Raw genomic sequence first — 15970 nt, 5'->3', positions numbered from 1 at the left:
AGACAAACACTGTATTTCGTGCCACGTTTGTAACTCGATCAAAATGACAGAAAAAATTACGCGAACTGAACTAACTCTTAGACAACATGGCAAGCTACAAATTCAACGAAAAAGAATGAAGATTATCTAAAACTACGCCAATTTATGTAATATCCGGTACTTTTTCAGGGAAAACTCTCCAAACAGATTATTTTTGATTTAGTATTAACCTTCGACTGTGTAAAGCTCGCCATGTTGTCCAGGAGTAGCTAAAAAGCTACACGCTACGAGTGAAAGGAGCGAAACATCTTTCGTGTTCAAATTAAAATACCCTTACTGCATGCAAATTTGCGAGAATTAGTCCGTACAAAGGCAGTCTACAAATACTCGACTTTAAGTTTAAGCCTTAAAGGCAAATTCCTAATATTTAGTCCGCGAATGCCAAAATGAAATGGTTTCGATTCAAAAAGATGTATCGCTCCTTTCTCTTCCACTGTGTAGCAATATGCAGTACTCAAAAATACAATGCCTGGTTCTTAGGTCGGTCCAACTTGGAAAATTCCCTCTTATGTAAACAGCGAACATAAATACGTGCGTTTGATTTGGCAAATTAAAAAAGTAATCGGCTCAAAATATCCAAAATTGTTCGAGTAATTTCTTTAAAACGGAGTATTGCCAACCGACAATTCAAAACTCAAATGTTGTTTTGGAAACTACATAGTCAATTACTAAATTCGTGTTAAGTCTTCCAGAAAATTGAAAAGAAAAAGCTGTAAATAAAAATAATAAATTACAATATTCAGAGAGGAAGCACATCAGCCTTAACTGGTTTTCACGCGGGTCGTCTATCCTGGTCGAATTGGAATTTGTAAATCATACAACTCTTCAGTAACTTTTTACATCAAACGAAAATTTGAAACAGAATAACAGCACCCCAATACATTGTGTGAAAAACACGCGAAAAGCTTGTTAAATGGCCAAACGTTTCAGAATTTGCAAACCTTTAACTTGTCTAACAAACACCAAAACTTGCTCGTGAAATTTTACGAGTTAAAAATAAAATCGAAATATCTTAAACAGAAGGCGCACATGAAGTTTCATCACTGTTGAGACCAACTAAAATTTATGAGATACAATTTTAAGTTTGCTCCTTTCTTCCAATTTGTATTTGTGTTTTTTATATTTCCACTTGTCAGTTCTTCGACAAGTTCACAAAAAATTTTTGGTTTATTTACAAGGAATAGAACATTGAGTTTCGATTGACAATTATCACCGACAGTAGTCTGCGTTGTTGGCGCCAAATTCGAATTTACCCAAACTTCGATATATTTTACGACCGAATTTTTGTCATAAAATATCAACTTCATTCTCAACTTGTAGAGAAAGATTAACTAAAACTTCGAAATCAAAAATGATGTTTTGTGTACGTAGTCTGTTTAAATTTTTGGTCAGACTGTGCTTACAATGAAATGTTGATTGCAGCGAGAATTTGACGAACAAACTCGAAAACGATTGAACCAGGCATTGCTTTGAGTACTAAACTTAAAATAATTACGAGAACAGAACATGGTTTCTGAAAATTTGCTATTTGTGTTATCTCAAAAACCTTCTAATACTGAAAAGAAAAATTATTAATATGCAGCATCATCCAATCCCGGTCCCATCTTGGCCTCTTCCACGACAATTACAAGACAGTTTTCTAAAAATTTGCCTTTTATGTTACTTCAAAACAGACTAAGTTTAGGAAGAAAAACTAAATTTTTAGCATCGCCCAACCAGCCCAGTTTTGGCCTCTTCCAAGACAATTAGGGTAAACATTTTTCGTTGGAAAAAAGTTCCTTAGGTAAATTGTGCTAGACTCCGTTAAATAAACCAATGTTCTGTTCTCAATAGCTAAATGACGCATAGAAATACAGCTTCAAAGTAGCACTAAAGAGAAAGTCTGGCGAGAACAAATGCCAGTATTTTGATTAATTTGTTGGGCCAATCGACGAGGCGAAATAAGCTAGGAGGGAAAATTCAATCCCGTATTTGCGAGCATCTTGTTTTTCAATTTGCACCAATTTGTAGTGCCACTTTAAAACAGCATTGAACTTTGGGTCAAACCACATCACTCTCCAATTTTTGGAAGTTTGCGGAATCTTTTAGACCTCCCCTTGTCTCGACCAGTAGAAAATAAATATATGTACTCGAGCCTCCGAGAAAAAAAATCAATACAAAGAAAAGTGAAAAGTTCGTGTTTGTGAAATTGAGAGTGAATTTGGACGACTCAAAGTTAAATCATTCTGACAAAGATGGTGGGGGTGAAATTTCAAATCTCTCATTGTACAGCGACTTGCGCGAAATTTGAAACAAAATTTGATTATTCTTAACCTTCGCTAGATTTCGTTCAGCTAGTTTCAATTTTTTTGACAACAGAGAAATTCCATGACACCACTCAAATAACTTAATTAGTAATTTTGGCCACAAGTATATCTGCCTCATGCGCCCTAAATGTTAACCACCATTTCTGTCGGAATATCTTAGTGTTTTTAGTATACAGTCGACTTATCTTTACCACGCTCCTACAGTGCTTGATCATCTATTGATCCTTTATTGTACACTCCTTGAAGATTTCAGTCTGTGAATTAAAAAAAAAGCAGAAATTTAGCTACAGGGCTAGGAAATTGCACAATATAACGACAAAAAAAATGTGTGGTATACAGCACGCACTGGCATTTGAGAAAATAAAAATAAATATTTTGGTTCCGTTATGGTGTATAAACTTCCACACTTGCAGTCCCTCGATAAGGGAAAACAACTTTGAAATGTGGATAACGACCGGACAGAGAAAATTATTTTCAAAGTTCTTGTTTAGCATCTAACACTGCGCTTTCATTTCTGTTTATGTCCTAGTTCAAAGACCGTTCAGTAAAGTGGTTATTGAACTCAAGGTGTGGATGTTTTGGAAATAATTCGTGTTCACGTTTAAGGACGAAACGAAAATAACATTTAAAACGTTCTCAACAGATACACATTTAGAGTTAATTCTCTCTTTCTTTTGGTATTTTTTGGGGGCAAAGAAATCGTGGTGAGAATAAGTCAACTCCTAAGGCGAAACATCGAAGCCACGTGGAAGCTGTAACGGTATTTTAAAACTCGTTTCTTCTATCTTAGAAACTTATCTAGAGCAAAATCGTGATAAGTTGTTGTTGCTTACCTTTGCGTTACATTTCATGAAGTCTGATGAAGTACATCTGTGGTTTCTTCGGTCCCTGGTCAAAACGATTGCCATCAGAAACTCCAGCACTCTGTTTACGTCTTCATACGGCCGCAAACTGTTTGAAATGAAGCAAACTACAATTTGTCATGAATGTGGATTAATTAAAAATCGAACCCAATAGCGGACGAGTAGGTCACAGCATTTGCCGCGAGCAGCATTCTCACGCTTTTCGAGGCACTTTTGTTGAATTTGTTTGAATATTATTGGCACATTATTCGCACTGTCCAGTCACGAGCAGAAGAGGAATTGTTTTGAATGACAATTTGCATTTTATGTATAGCTTGAAAAACTGAGAAGTGTTTTTTAGCTACCATCCACAAAGCCGTTTGTGTTGTTTCTAACAAGGTATCTAAAAACAAACAAGCAATCGTCTAAGCGTGCCTAATTAATGTTTCTCGACCTGAAAAATTCGCGCCAGAGAAAAAAAGTCGCGCCAAAGGTGAGGTGTACGCGTGCGTCTTTTGAACCGTTGCCAGCCATGGAGATGTACATCAGTTGGGAGCTCGTTCCAGTCCCTTTGAACGTCTTGGGAAAAAGGAAACTCGCACCACTTTCTCGACCAATCAAATTTTAAACCAAAATCAATGACTGCTTCGTCGGGTGTTTTTTCGCGCTTACAGGGCCCTAGTCAGCTACACCTTTGTTTTTGTTTACATGCGAGAGTTTGGCTATTGTATAAACTTACTGTGAAACTACTAAAGACAATTAAACATACTTTCTGAAACACAACTTACAGTAAAGCAATAAGGTTTCGCTTCACCATGCAATATTAAAAATTTCGATAGTATCGAAAACGGCGGAGGCTGACAAGGGTCATTGAATGCTGCTGGTCTGGTGCTTTGTGTTTTTACTGGTTCATTGTGTCGTTTACGTTCGCTGTGATTGGCTAATGGGATTAATTTGGTGCTACTTATATAAACACTCTCTTGAAACCCACCCCAACAAGAGCTTGAACTAAAATCCTGAAGCATTTATGATTCACACCGTTTCACAAGACGGATGGTAGTTGTATCATCGTTAGGGAAAAATGGAATTATGTCTCTCCAATGAGCTCGAGATATTTGATGAGGCCGAAATTTCAAATTATTTCTGTACGTAGAATTAAACCTCACACTTTAAGAAAATTACTCGGACTGAATACTGTCACTTGAAATTTGCAATCCCGTACGTGCGCCTTTTTTTTTTTTTAACAATTTCGACTTTTTAAAGTCAAGACACCTGTTCTTCCGAAACTTCGGGAAAACGAGGAAACGTCGCCATTTCGTAAACGACCTACCGCCACCGCAGACTAATGGCTGATAGTGTACGATAGCTCAGCCAATCAGATTACAGCATTTGCCTTAGTATACAAGTAAAATTATACTGATTTAAGATACCCACCAAGTTTATTTACACATTTTCCATCAACACCAAGTTTTGAGTAAAAAAATAAATACAAGAAAATAGTTAATAAACTGTTGATATCAAAGCAAAATTGCACCCACGACACATACGAAGCAGTACAGAGCTTTCAAGAAATACTGAGATATTTTGGAGTGATAAGATACAAGGCTAACTATTCACACTATTGCTAATGTATCTCAAGTAAATGCAACAAGGAAAATCGGTATATAGCTTCTATTGCACCTTGAGCATAGAAAATTAAATGCTGGAGTTGTCGTGTATGCTACATAAATGGAACTTACGTTAGAATAAATGGCAGAGCAAAATTGTCCAAATTAATATAAAATTCTTCTAAAATTAAATTGTTTTTAGGTAAAGACCAAGTTAAGGGAAGATTTTGTAACTTTGGATCAGTATGACTTATTGTAGTGGTGCAACAATATAGGCATCTGTTACATAAGGGAATTACCAATAATTCATAAAATTAACATGAATAGGCTATACAGTCGAACCTCTATTCAGCAGCCCCCTATTAAGCGGCCAACCTTTATTTGGCGGCCAGTGGCCAAAGTCCCGGAAAAATTGTCAGTTTAGTTCTATTCAATGGCCACCGTTATTAAGCGGTCGCGGCCAGCTTCTTGCCGTCCCAAGGGTGACATTTTTTGTTTCATACCTCTATTAAATGGCAAGGAAGATTTGAAGTTGGACGTTCTTAGCCAGATAAAGGTAAAAGAATGACAATGTGGAATACTGTAAAAACACATTTTCAGCAGTATTTAATCAAAACAATCACAAAACAAAGTCTCCAAGCGTTTTAGTTAATTTGTGCAGCACACAAGCCAGTGTTGGGTTGACAGACACGTCGCGTCTGTACACGTAATTGTTTCTTTGGCTTTTGTTAACGTTATGTACCGCATTATAACCATCATTGTTCTACTTTTTCTCCACTCGCATTTGTTTCTACTTATGCTTGATAAACTGAAAAATGGACCATGCCCAACGTTGTTTTCGGGTGAACCTCTATTAGACGGCCACCTCTATTAAGCGGCCAGTTGTCTCGTCACCGAGAGTGGCCGCCTAGTAGAGGTTCGACTGTATTCATATTCTCAGTATTTGGCTGGAACTGGCTTACAATGGAAGGTCACGCGGAGGAATCATAAAAAAGAGATTAACGTCATTTATATTTGCTCCACTTGAGCCTCAATTGAAAGCTATTTGTAGTTCCAGTTCAATAATGGCCTATTTAATTGGTGCAAATTAACATTAACATTTAGCTAATGGAAATAAATGTAATTTCCTTTATAAAATAGGCGAGATACTACACGCACTCTCTTGGTCAATAGGTGTGTTTAGATGAGAGTATGTAAACATGGTTGACATTTTAGATTCACACGTATTTTTGAAGACTGTTTTATAAAAGCAATAGAATATTTAGCTAACATAAACTCATCTTAACACTTGGGGCTGGGAGAATTCTTGAAAATTATGTAAAACCACTGAATAACTGTCTTGAATTCTCCGAACCCCCCTTGTGTTTAGATGCGGCTATGTAAACACAGAAAAAGTGTTCTATTGCTTAAGCAATAAGGTAACTATCTAGGGCGGATACAGGATTTCAGAGAAGGGTGTTCAAGATGCGAACCACTAAAGGTTGTTGCCAGTAGGGGGTTCTGGGGGCATCTCCCCCCAGAAAATTTCCGGCATTCTCGGGCCAAGTTAGCGTGTTATAATGTCTCATTTTGTCTAATTTAGGGTGTTCACCCAAACCTCCCAAACCCCCATAGATCCATCCCAGACTATGAATTGTAACATTGTGTCACTCTAGAAGTTTAAAAACACACTATTATATATGTTATAGATAAAAGTTACATATAGTTAAACAGACTGTTCCATATCTACTTGTCACTCTCTTTTTTAATACGTAGACTTCTCCTGACAGGTGCATTCTGCTGAATGAAAGAAACACACCAATAACATAAGCAAAAAAATGAAATATCATTGGACTTTTTCAACCTCACCCTAACACCAGCCAAGGGCCTCTCAAATGGACATTAGGTACCACAGACCCCTTAAGGCTTGTCATAAAAATCTTTCCTTTCCACAAGGGGAGGAAAGATTGCGTGACATACATGCACATTGGGAAAGAAATATTGCATGACATAAACGTGGGAGGAGAGTTTGCGTGACATACAGAGATAAGGAAAGATTGCATGACAAGCCCAAAAAGTGTGTGGATAGGAGGAAACTTGTATATTTGGCGATCAGACTGCAACAAAATATCTCGAAATATTAGCCTGACAGCTTGGCACAAAGAGTACAAGGTGGTGTGATGGTGCAAAACGTACTCTGAATTATGAGGAAAAGGTAACTTGAGCATGTTGTTAAAATTGTACAAGAAGATAATAAGTTCTAATTCCCTGTGTTGAAGATTTCCTTATAGTCTCATCACTTGTTTAGTTGACATCTTGTCATTTTTTAAAGGAGAAATGACATGACAAGCTCATTGTGTTGTCTAGAGGATTTAAGTCAGTTACCTTCACTTTGGGTGTTTTGACTCTGCTTTGTTTCTGAACAACTTTCTTCTTGCTGACTTCTATAGAGAGGGAAAGAAGGCAAAAAATTGGTTCACTACATTTTGGCCAGGCCACTGAGTTCTCACTTTGGGTTCTGCGACCAAGAATATTTCAGGTGAATATTAAGTCACTGTAAAGAGCACTGTTGCAAAATGGTTATGCGCCGGAGTTCAGATTTGAGACCTGGTGGGCTTACAGTAACTTGTCTGTGGACAACACACTACTCTCACAGTGCCTCTATCCATCCTGGAGTATAAATGGGTACAGGCAAATTGTTGGGATAAACTGACAAATCCCATCCAGGGAGGAGTAAAAATACCTCTAGCCACTTCTTGCTACAGAAACAAAAGAAAAGCACCAAGACCTACTAACCATGCTTTAAAGGCTTTACTGTGCAAAAGGCAAATGAATAAATTACTCTTGTCTGTATGCTTGCTCTTTCAAATACTTGCCCATTTACAGGGCTGGGTAAAGTGAGAATGAATGCTGTCATGGCAAATCTACAGTACAGGTCAAAGGGATTGTAGCATGTGTGTAAAGCATGTGTAATACATGTATGCTACATACATTGATCATGCACTTGAATACCCAAATGCACAAATGCATGTACAAGGTGAGTAAATTTTGAGATGGAAAAAATAAAACTGTAAAAGAGAAGAAGACCAACCTGATTTATTTGTCACTTTTGGTTTTGCTTTTGTTTTAGTCTTCTTTGGAGGAGAAGGTTCCTGTTTGTGAAATAATATACCGGCAATAGAATCTGAGAATAACTTCTAAATTAAATTACTTGATAAGACTTTTAATTGAAAATGCATATCAAATGCATGCAATCCAACTATTTTAACCTACCATTTTGACTTCTACATATCCATTAACCTCTTTCTTTTCTTTTTCTGGTTTTCGTTTTCTAGATTTTTGCATCCTTCCAGATTTGGCTTCTGCAAGAAAGAGAAACTTACAATAATAATTTAAATCATGGAAATGTTTCTTCAACATTTCAACCTTTTTATGACTACTTTATAACTATATTATTGTATCATTGTTTTTATCACTGTTCAACGTATGAGAACAAGCCACTTCCTTTCAAAAGATCACCATGAAAACTAATGTGGCATGAATGGTAAAACCCACAGAAATGTTCTATCAGATTCTACATGTAGATAGAATTTACAGTTTTCATTTGTCAATGTAGAGTTTATGTCTACTAGGGGAACAAGGTTAAAAGTGAGTAAATTCTGAGATGGACAAAATAAAACTGTATAAGAGTACAATTAAACTAACCTGTTTTATTTGTCACTTTTGGTCGTGCTTTTGTTTTAGTCTTCTTAGGAGGAGACGGTTTCTGAGAAATAATAAATGTTTCAAAATTATTTCTTAATATTCAAATGAAAATGACTTTTGACTTTTAATGCACACGTCAACATGTTAGCCTACCATTTTAATTTCGACCTGTCCATTAACTTCTGTGTTTGTTTCTTTTCCTTGCTTTCTCTTTCTAGATTTTTGCATACCTCTAGATTTTGCTTCTAAAAGATAAAGAATAATTGTTTATATACCAGTAATCCTAACACCATTTAAGCAATAGTGAACTTTTACTGTGTTTACATAGCCTCATCTAAACACAAGGAGGGTTGGGAGAATTTGAGAATTCTCCAAAACCCTTTGAGTATTTAGATGAGGCTATGAAAACACAGAAAAAGTGCTCAATTGCTGTCATAAAATAATTCTCAAAAATAAGCGAGAAGCTAAAACGTCATAACCGTGTTTACATACTCTTGTCTAAACACACCTATCGACCAATGAGAGTGCACATAATAGCTCAGTTATTTTATAAAGACAATTCTTAAATTTAATATTTCAACCAGTAGAAAACCAGCCCTAATTTTATAACATTTTAACATTATCTTTAACAAAATGTGTTTAGCTGCATTTTTGCTCCCTGCCCACTTGCCTTTAGGAACCATTGGACCAGCCTCACCCTGACAGAAAAATAATATTTATTAACAACTGATTAAGACAAATGTAAACACTGTAGCTACTACATAAAGTTGTTTATTTTTGACCAAAATCTATTTTTCAACTTCTGCCACTTAATGTTCAATATATGGAGGAGACCTTCACTATCAAAGATACTACACCGTGGCCCATGTTGAAAAGAATAGCCAATTTGTTCAAGTTTGTAGGTCATAATTTTTTTTGTCTATATTTTGTTGTTAAGTTTTGGTTTACTCAATAATTCTTCTTTCAATGTTTTTTTTCCCTAAAGGATCTAATTTACATGCTACTAGTCATTGATGGCCCGGTTTGACCAAAGTTTCTAAGAAACATGTGTGTACTCACGGATAAAATTCAGCCCAATTTTTTGAAAATACAGTTTGGAACATATTTTACAAGTAGGCATGGTGACAGGCCATTGCTTGAATGAGCTAACCCTAAAATATTCAAGTTTACTTCAGTTTGAAAGTACATGTAAATTTGTACTTCAGAGAAATGATCTCAAATAACACAATGACATTTTTAAATAACAAGTTGATATTTTAAGCTACCTTAAACCACATGGTTCTTCCATCATGATCCACAATGTTCCTCATTTCAGGGTTATAGTAACACTGAAGCCAATCACAGAATGCTGAGTAATCAGGGTGATTTCCTGCTGGATCATAGCCTTTGCCAGCTAAGAAAAATAAAGTGAATAATGCATGTGGGTGTTAACAATACAATCCAGAATTCATTTTTTGTGGTATAGGCTACAGTTGAACCCTACTGCAGGGCTTGAAAAAAACTTGAATTCCAGCTTGCCCTTAGCGCAAGTAGCTTCTCAATGTTTGCTTGTCCTGCACAAGTCTTAGCTTGTTCTTTTAATGATTTATTTGGCAGACAGCTTGCCTAATTCCTTGCCCAGCAGGCAAGTGAGAATTAAAATTTAATTGCCCAGCAGGACAGCACCAGGACAGATCATTGGCACATTTTCCGAGCCCTGTACTGTCTCAAACTTTTGTGTGAAAATCTGCTATCTCGACCTCAAATCATTTCCCCTTTGATATGCTTTTTCAGTCATTTACAACCAGCTATTTCAAACTATTTCAATTTTTTTTGTTTCCGCAAGAGTTCAAGATAGCAGGGTTCAAATGTAGTTCAGCTTTATCCCCAAGAGGAACCAAATATTTCGGAATTGTTCCAAAAGCTTCATCTACTGAGAGTGAAGAGTGGCCCATACTACTTTAGTTGGCTAAAATGTTGTCATTTTACAAGACTTGCCTTTGGATTATATAACTAAGAAGAAATGGGATCAAGAAAACCCATATCCCAATAACAACTTGAATTTTCATCCTAATTTCAACAACGGATTTACTCTGTTATGTTACTGGGTATATAATTTATTGTGCTTGATTTGGTTTTATGACACTACGGTGGAAAATCAATTTTTCAACCTCCAAGAGAAACAAAAATACTTGTAGGTTTGAAAAAGCCAGTTTGAGAAATCAGGAGCAAAATTACAGCATCCTAGCTACTAGCGGGGGGGGGGGGGGGGGGGGTCAGAGGGTTGAGATGACTTTTGATTAGAAAAATCAAAGGTTTGAAAACTTGGTATTCCACTGTCTCATGATTTTGTGCATGGTGACTCTCAAGTAATTTGCCATCAGGTTTAGAATCAGTCAAGGACAAGACATGAACATAAACCAATAATAAACTCACGCAGATTTATCACTTCTTTGGGGACAACATTACAAAGCTCAAGGATGTCAGGATGTTCAAGTTTGCATTTCTTTTCTTTTGACATCTAGCAAAAAAAATATTAAGTAAACACAAGTTTACATGTAACAATATTCTTGGTTGGGTAATTAATAGTTATTTATTTGTACTAAACAGTTTTGCATTGAGATAGATATCACCTTAATTTAATGATACTATATTAATAATTCTAATAGTTTTTACTGCCTACATATACTTGCATGAAGACCTCTCATTGGATAATCACCAAAAAACATGCCAAAAATGTCAGATGTACTTGATTTGAGTGTCCTTAACATAAATTATTCTGATTTATTTAGTTTAATAATTCTGTTAACCTAATACTTAAGAGAGTACTGACACTTAATTCCAGTTTCTACACTTAAGGGAGCACTGACCCTTATTCCAATTTCTACATTTAAGGGAGCACTGACACTTAATTCCAGTTTCTACATTTAAGGGAGCACTGACACTTTATTCCAATTTCTATATTTAAGGGAGCACTGACACTTCATTCCAGTTTCTACATTTAAGGGAACACTGACACTTTATTCCAGTTTTCTACAGCATGAAGCAAGCAACTGGGAGCAACTGGGAATTCTCCTGGATGAGTGACATGTCAATCCACCACTAGTTTATTATCCTACAGAATTGTGTCAGATCAGATTGCCTGAATAATTAACAGTACCAATTTAATATACTCTCCAGGGTGGAGAGAGATACTACATGTACATGTACAAGTTGAGTAAAGTGTTTTACCCAAGAACATAACACAATGACCACAGTCAATACTCAAACCCAAACCTATGGGCCTTGGAGTTTGTTGTAATAACAAACAGATTTAACATGCCTGGCTACACACCGAACATTTTTAACAAACAGATTTGTCGGTCTAAATGTGAACAAATACATGTGACTACCTTGGTAATGCCTTCCTCCTGTTTAATTTTCAGTTTTTCAAACACAGATCGGGCACAAGTAAAAGGGGGAATTCCAGCTCTGAGGAAAAATGTTATAAAAGTTCAGAAGTTAAAATAATAATACTTTGTAGATTAAGGTAACTCCAGGGATAAAAAAAAAACAAAGCAAGGAAAGGAAAGGAAAGGAAAGGAATAAAGTTAAGAACAAAGCCCAATCAAAAGGCACCTATAGTGCAGTATTTGATAATAAACAAAGTGTTAACTAGTTAAAAGCTATTACTGTATCACTCAGGCAACTCTTGTCAAAAAGCCTTCTGCCCCCCTCCACCTCCCTGGTTGAATGGAACAAAGAAAGCACACTCAGAAAGGATATCAAGCAAGAGAAAGTGGATGTCCTTCAGGTTTCTTGTCAAACATTAAAATTATATATTAAACATAAAGTTTGTTCAATGGTGGAATTTGACAAGGGAAAGCTCAAACTTGAAATAAGCCTTGAAGCTAAAGCGAGGGAATGTAGTTTAGTGTGGCTAAATGTAATTTAGGCAAAGTTTGACTTGAGCCAATGCTGGTCAGCAGCCTTTTAGGGCAGCCATGCTCTGTGGGGTCTCATATGGGGTTTCCAAGGCTTACGTGTTTTGCTTGCTAGCTGTGTACAAGTATGCAGTTTACTTTGTGAGCCATTCATGCTTGTAGCTTGCTTTTGCTCCCTCGCCTCCCTCCTGGCGATGAGTTTAATTGGGTACTAACCTGAATATTATCTCAGCTCTGAGGTAGTTTCCTATTCCATTAAAGTACTTCTGGTTGTGCATAACTTCGCAAAGAGGTTTGTCAAATATCCTGTCCCCAAGATTATCAAGAATGTTTGATCTGAATTCCTCATACTCAAACATTGGATCAGGTGCTCGGTCTTTAGACCACATATCTGTCAACTCCCATCGACCAAATCTGAACAATATGAAAGAAAAAATCAATAACCTTACCTTTCACTTAGAGTTAACTTTGACCCGATCAGTGTAAAATGCAGACTGTGGACTGCAGACTTTTTAAGTGTACATCATGTTTTTCCATTAATGCCTGCTAACCATAAGCAGGGTTATTCAGGCTAATTGTAGTGAAAGGCTGCACTTTCGGTTAGCCTGAATATCACTCTGGTTAGACTGAATATCACTCAGGTTAGCCTGAATAACACTCTGGTTAGCCTGTTTACTGTTAGCTCTCAATGATGGAAATGGTAACATGACACACTTACAAAGTCTGCAGTCTGCATTTTTATACCGGTCTGCAGTTTGCAGTCCACAGTCTGCGTTTTACACTGACTGTCTTTGACCTGAGGCTACTGTTTAGACTTCCAATATATTTATGTGGTTTTGATCGAGTAATAAGTTTGAAGTTGATACCTTAAAGGTCGGCATGCACAAGGGGACTAGTCCCTGCAACAAGTCGCGGGGACAAGTCCCATCGTGTGAACTGGCCATTTTTGCTTCAAAATCTAGTCGCAAGGGACCAACTTTGGTCCTTGCGACTAGTCCCACAAATTCAAACCAGTTTGAATTTTTGGGAACTGCAACTGCAACTGCAACTGCAACTGCAACTTCTGAGTCAAAATTCTCAAAAATTATTTCCGTTTTATCCAAGATGTCTGCAAGAAACTTAGGAAACTCAACTTCTAAATCTAGTTCTCCTTCGCCCGCCATGTTTTCAGTGCTCTCTAGCGCTCAGTTACTCTCGTTCTTGTTGGCCGCACTTGGCCCAGGAAGATTGCATCAATATTCAAGGTGGATTGCATCAATATTCGAGGTATTGGATTGAATCAATATTCGAGGTATTGGATTGAATCATTATTCGAGGTATTGGATTGCATCAATATTCAAGGTATTGGATTGAATCAATATTCGAGGAATTGGATTGAATCAATATTTCAGGTATTGGATTGAATCAATATTCCAGGTATTGGATTGAATCAATATTTCAGGTATTGGATTGAATCAATATTCCAGGTATTGGATTGAATCATGAAAATTAAAAGATTGAATTGAACCAAAAATTTTATTTTCCATTGGATTGAATGTCTTTTTACATGTTTAAATAAAACCATTATTTAAAGGATTCAACATATATTGCAAGGATTGAATTTTGCTACAAACGGCTTGCCATAGCGGCCAGTCCCTTCGTGTAAACTCTTCAGGGGACTAGTCGCGGGGACTAGTCACGGGGACTAGTCACGGGGACTACTGTAGTCACGGGGACTGGTCCCCTTGTGTTTGCCGACCTCAATGACAATGTGTCACCATCCAAATGAAAGACATCACTACTAATTAACAAAACATAACATTGACAAAAAATGACTGTAAGGTAGACAAACCTTCTAACGTCCACAAAACTCAACACCATCACTGGCTTCTCCTTTGTGTAAAAGTTCAAATGAGCATGCTTATGCAAGTCTTTGATCGGGCCAAATGTAAACTTTCCAGACATTCCAAATCGAAAGAGAATCCTTATCCTTTTCTGTTCCCATTCACTGCCATTCTCGTTTTTGATTTTCTTTCCTTTGCTGTCCGAGTTCAGTGATGTTAAAATAAGCGCCATTTCTTTCCCTCTTGATTCAGAGTGAATGGAATAATCACACGCGGGAAACTCAACATCGGGATTCTTGACGCTCACCGCTGATTTCACAATCTTTCCGCTGAAAATGAGTCCTTTGCAAACCCTGTTAACGAATTGGCTGTTTTTGTATAGTTCTGGTCCTTCTGGCATTGTTAGATGCTGGAAAATAGTGCAGAAATCACAGTTATTACATAAGAGGACTTTCTCGTATCTATGCCCGGGATCTATTGGAAAAGAAAACCCCTAGGCGTTACAAACAATCGTGTCCAGTTTCCTCTCCATAGGAACAGTAGTTTACAGGCCTCTATCGGCCATGGATACGTTTTCTCTTTTCTCCGACAAACCACAACCATCGCCGGCGCCTCGTCTTCCTTTTAACTTCTTTCTTGATTTGCTGACAGCCGGTTCCAAACATCAGCGGTGTTAAAAATAGGGCAATTTTTAAAGTGAGGGCCGCTTTTATACCATGTTTGACCAGCCCCTGGGTGAAGAATTCGAAAGAATCACTAACCACTAGACCCTCTATATTTTGTAGTGAATTCGTCGAGATCGCAAGCAAAAGTATTAATCGCAGCAGGGGATTTAAAAAAGGCCGAAAGCAACGGGGAGGCCCTGTGGAAAGACATTCCGCGCGATCCACGCTCGTCCACGCGCGCTCGCATTGCTCGCCCTCGCGAAGAAATAGAAATAACGTTTGTAGATCTGCTGACGTCATCGTTCACGTTTTACCTCGTCAGGACACGACTTTGGTTAGAGAAATTATCATGTCAGATAAACAATGATTCCAAACATTTTAAGTTATTTAAAGATAGTGGCTTTCAAAAGCTGCAAAATGTTTGGGTGGCAGAAGCGTTCATGGGAACATTTGTAAAATTTTGAGTTTTTTGGTCTCACTTTTCTTGGGGCAGTTAATCGCGCCAGGTCCTTTCAATTATTCGAAGATGATATTTTTGTAACTCGGAGACTGAAGCGCTCATGATGACTCAAATGTTGTTGAAAAAATTTCCTCACTGAAGCAGCGTCCACACTCCGCGGGAGGAATTTGAAAACGCAACAATCACCGGTCATTTTGCATTTGTGTTTGAGTGAAACAGGCAGGGAAATCACGTGATTATCGTAAGGTCATCGTTTTCGAAAAGCTTTGTTTTCCGTCCACACCAAAACGTAAAGCCGGCGTTTTCAAATTCGTCCGGTTTCAATAGAGTTTCGAAAAGCTCCGTTTTGGTGACGGATTGGTATGGACGGTAAGCCTAACCGGAGAAATAAAGCTCCTTTTTCAAATTCCTCCGGCGTAGTCAGTATTACTACTGAAATGAAATACCCTCTTGTAAGGATATCGTTTCTCATTCTTTACGCTGGTCATGAAATGAAACCATCTCATTCTGTATCAAAACATCAGAGCGTGTTCATTTACTTTTCTTTTTGACTGAGAATTTAGTCTACAAAGAAAATTGAGCAAAGTATGCCAAAAAATTGCCGACTTGCAGTTTTTTGCTATTAATTGGCCGAGAGGTTTG

General features: G+C 37.3%; 1 protein-coding gene across 2 annotated transcripts; it reads right to left on the bottom strand.

Annotated features, from left to right (window-relative positions):
• Nucleotides 1-4607: 4607 nt before the first annotated feature.
• LOC110063407 (endonuclease 8-like 1) lies at nucleotides 4608-14701 on the bottom strand. 2 transcript variants are annotated; one of them, XM_020770390.2, is made up of 12 exons: nucleotides 14212-14701; nucleotides 12597-12794; nucleotides 11850-11928; nucleotides 10894-10978; nucleotides 9744-9871; nucleotides 9149-9176; nucleotides 8632-8723; nucleotides 8479-8539; nucleotides 8047-8135; nucleotides 7865-7925; nucleotides 7159-7217; nucleotides 4608-6570 (listed from the first exon to the last, which is right to left on the bottom strand). In XM_020770390.2, exons 1-12 carry the CDS (start codon nucleotides 14601-14603, stop codon nucleotides 6520-6522), a joined length of 1323 nt encoding a protein of 440 aa, XP_020626049.2. In that variant the 5' UTR covers nucleotides 14604-14701; the 3' UTR covers nucleotides 4608-6519. The 2 variants fall into 2 exon arrangements, with proteins under 2 accessions (XP_020626049.2, XP_020626048.2); XM_020770389.2 differs by having other exon boundaries at nucleotides 4608-6573; nucleotides 14212-14700.
• Nucleotides 14702-15970: the final 1269 nt, after the last annotated feature.

Source organism: Orbicella faveolata, unplaced genomic scaffold, assembly GCF_042242905.1.
Source record: "Orbicella faveolata isolate gen_17 unplaced genomic scaffold, um_ofav_v1 contig_15, whole genome shotgun sequence".
In the NCBI taxonomy this organism is placed as follows: Eukaryota; Metazoa; Cnidaria; class Anthozoa; order Scleractinia; family Merulinidae; genus Orbicella; species Orbicella faveolata.
The sequence above is the reverse complement of the archived record's forward strand: the minus strand, read 5'-3'. Positions and strand labels throughout refer to the sequence as shown.

What these genes read in the sequence shown, in the direction of transcription:
- LOC110063407 (XM_020770389.2), bottom strand. Translation starts at nt 14,603, where the DNA reads ATGCCAGAAGGACCAGAACTATACAAAAACAGCCAATTCGTTAACAGG. An exon ending in GAAGAACCATGTGGTTTAAG is followed by an intron (nt 9,177 to 9,743) that starts GTAGCTTAAAAT and finishes TTTTTCTGTCAG; the next exon opens with GGTGAGGCTGGTCCAATGGT. An exon ending in GACAGGTCGAAATTAAAATG is followed by an intron (nt 8,540 to 8,631) that starts GTAGGCTAACAT and finishes ATTATTTCTCAG; the next exon opens with AAACCGTCTCCTCCTAAGAA.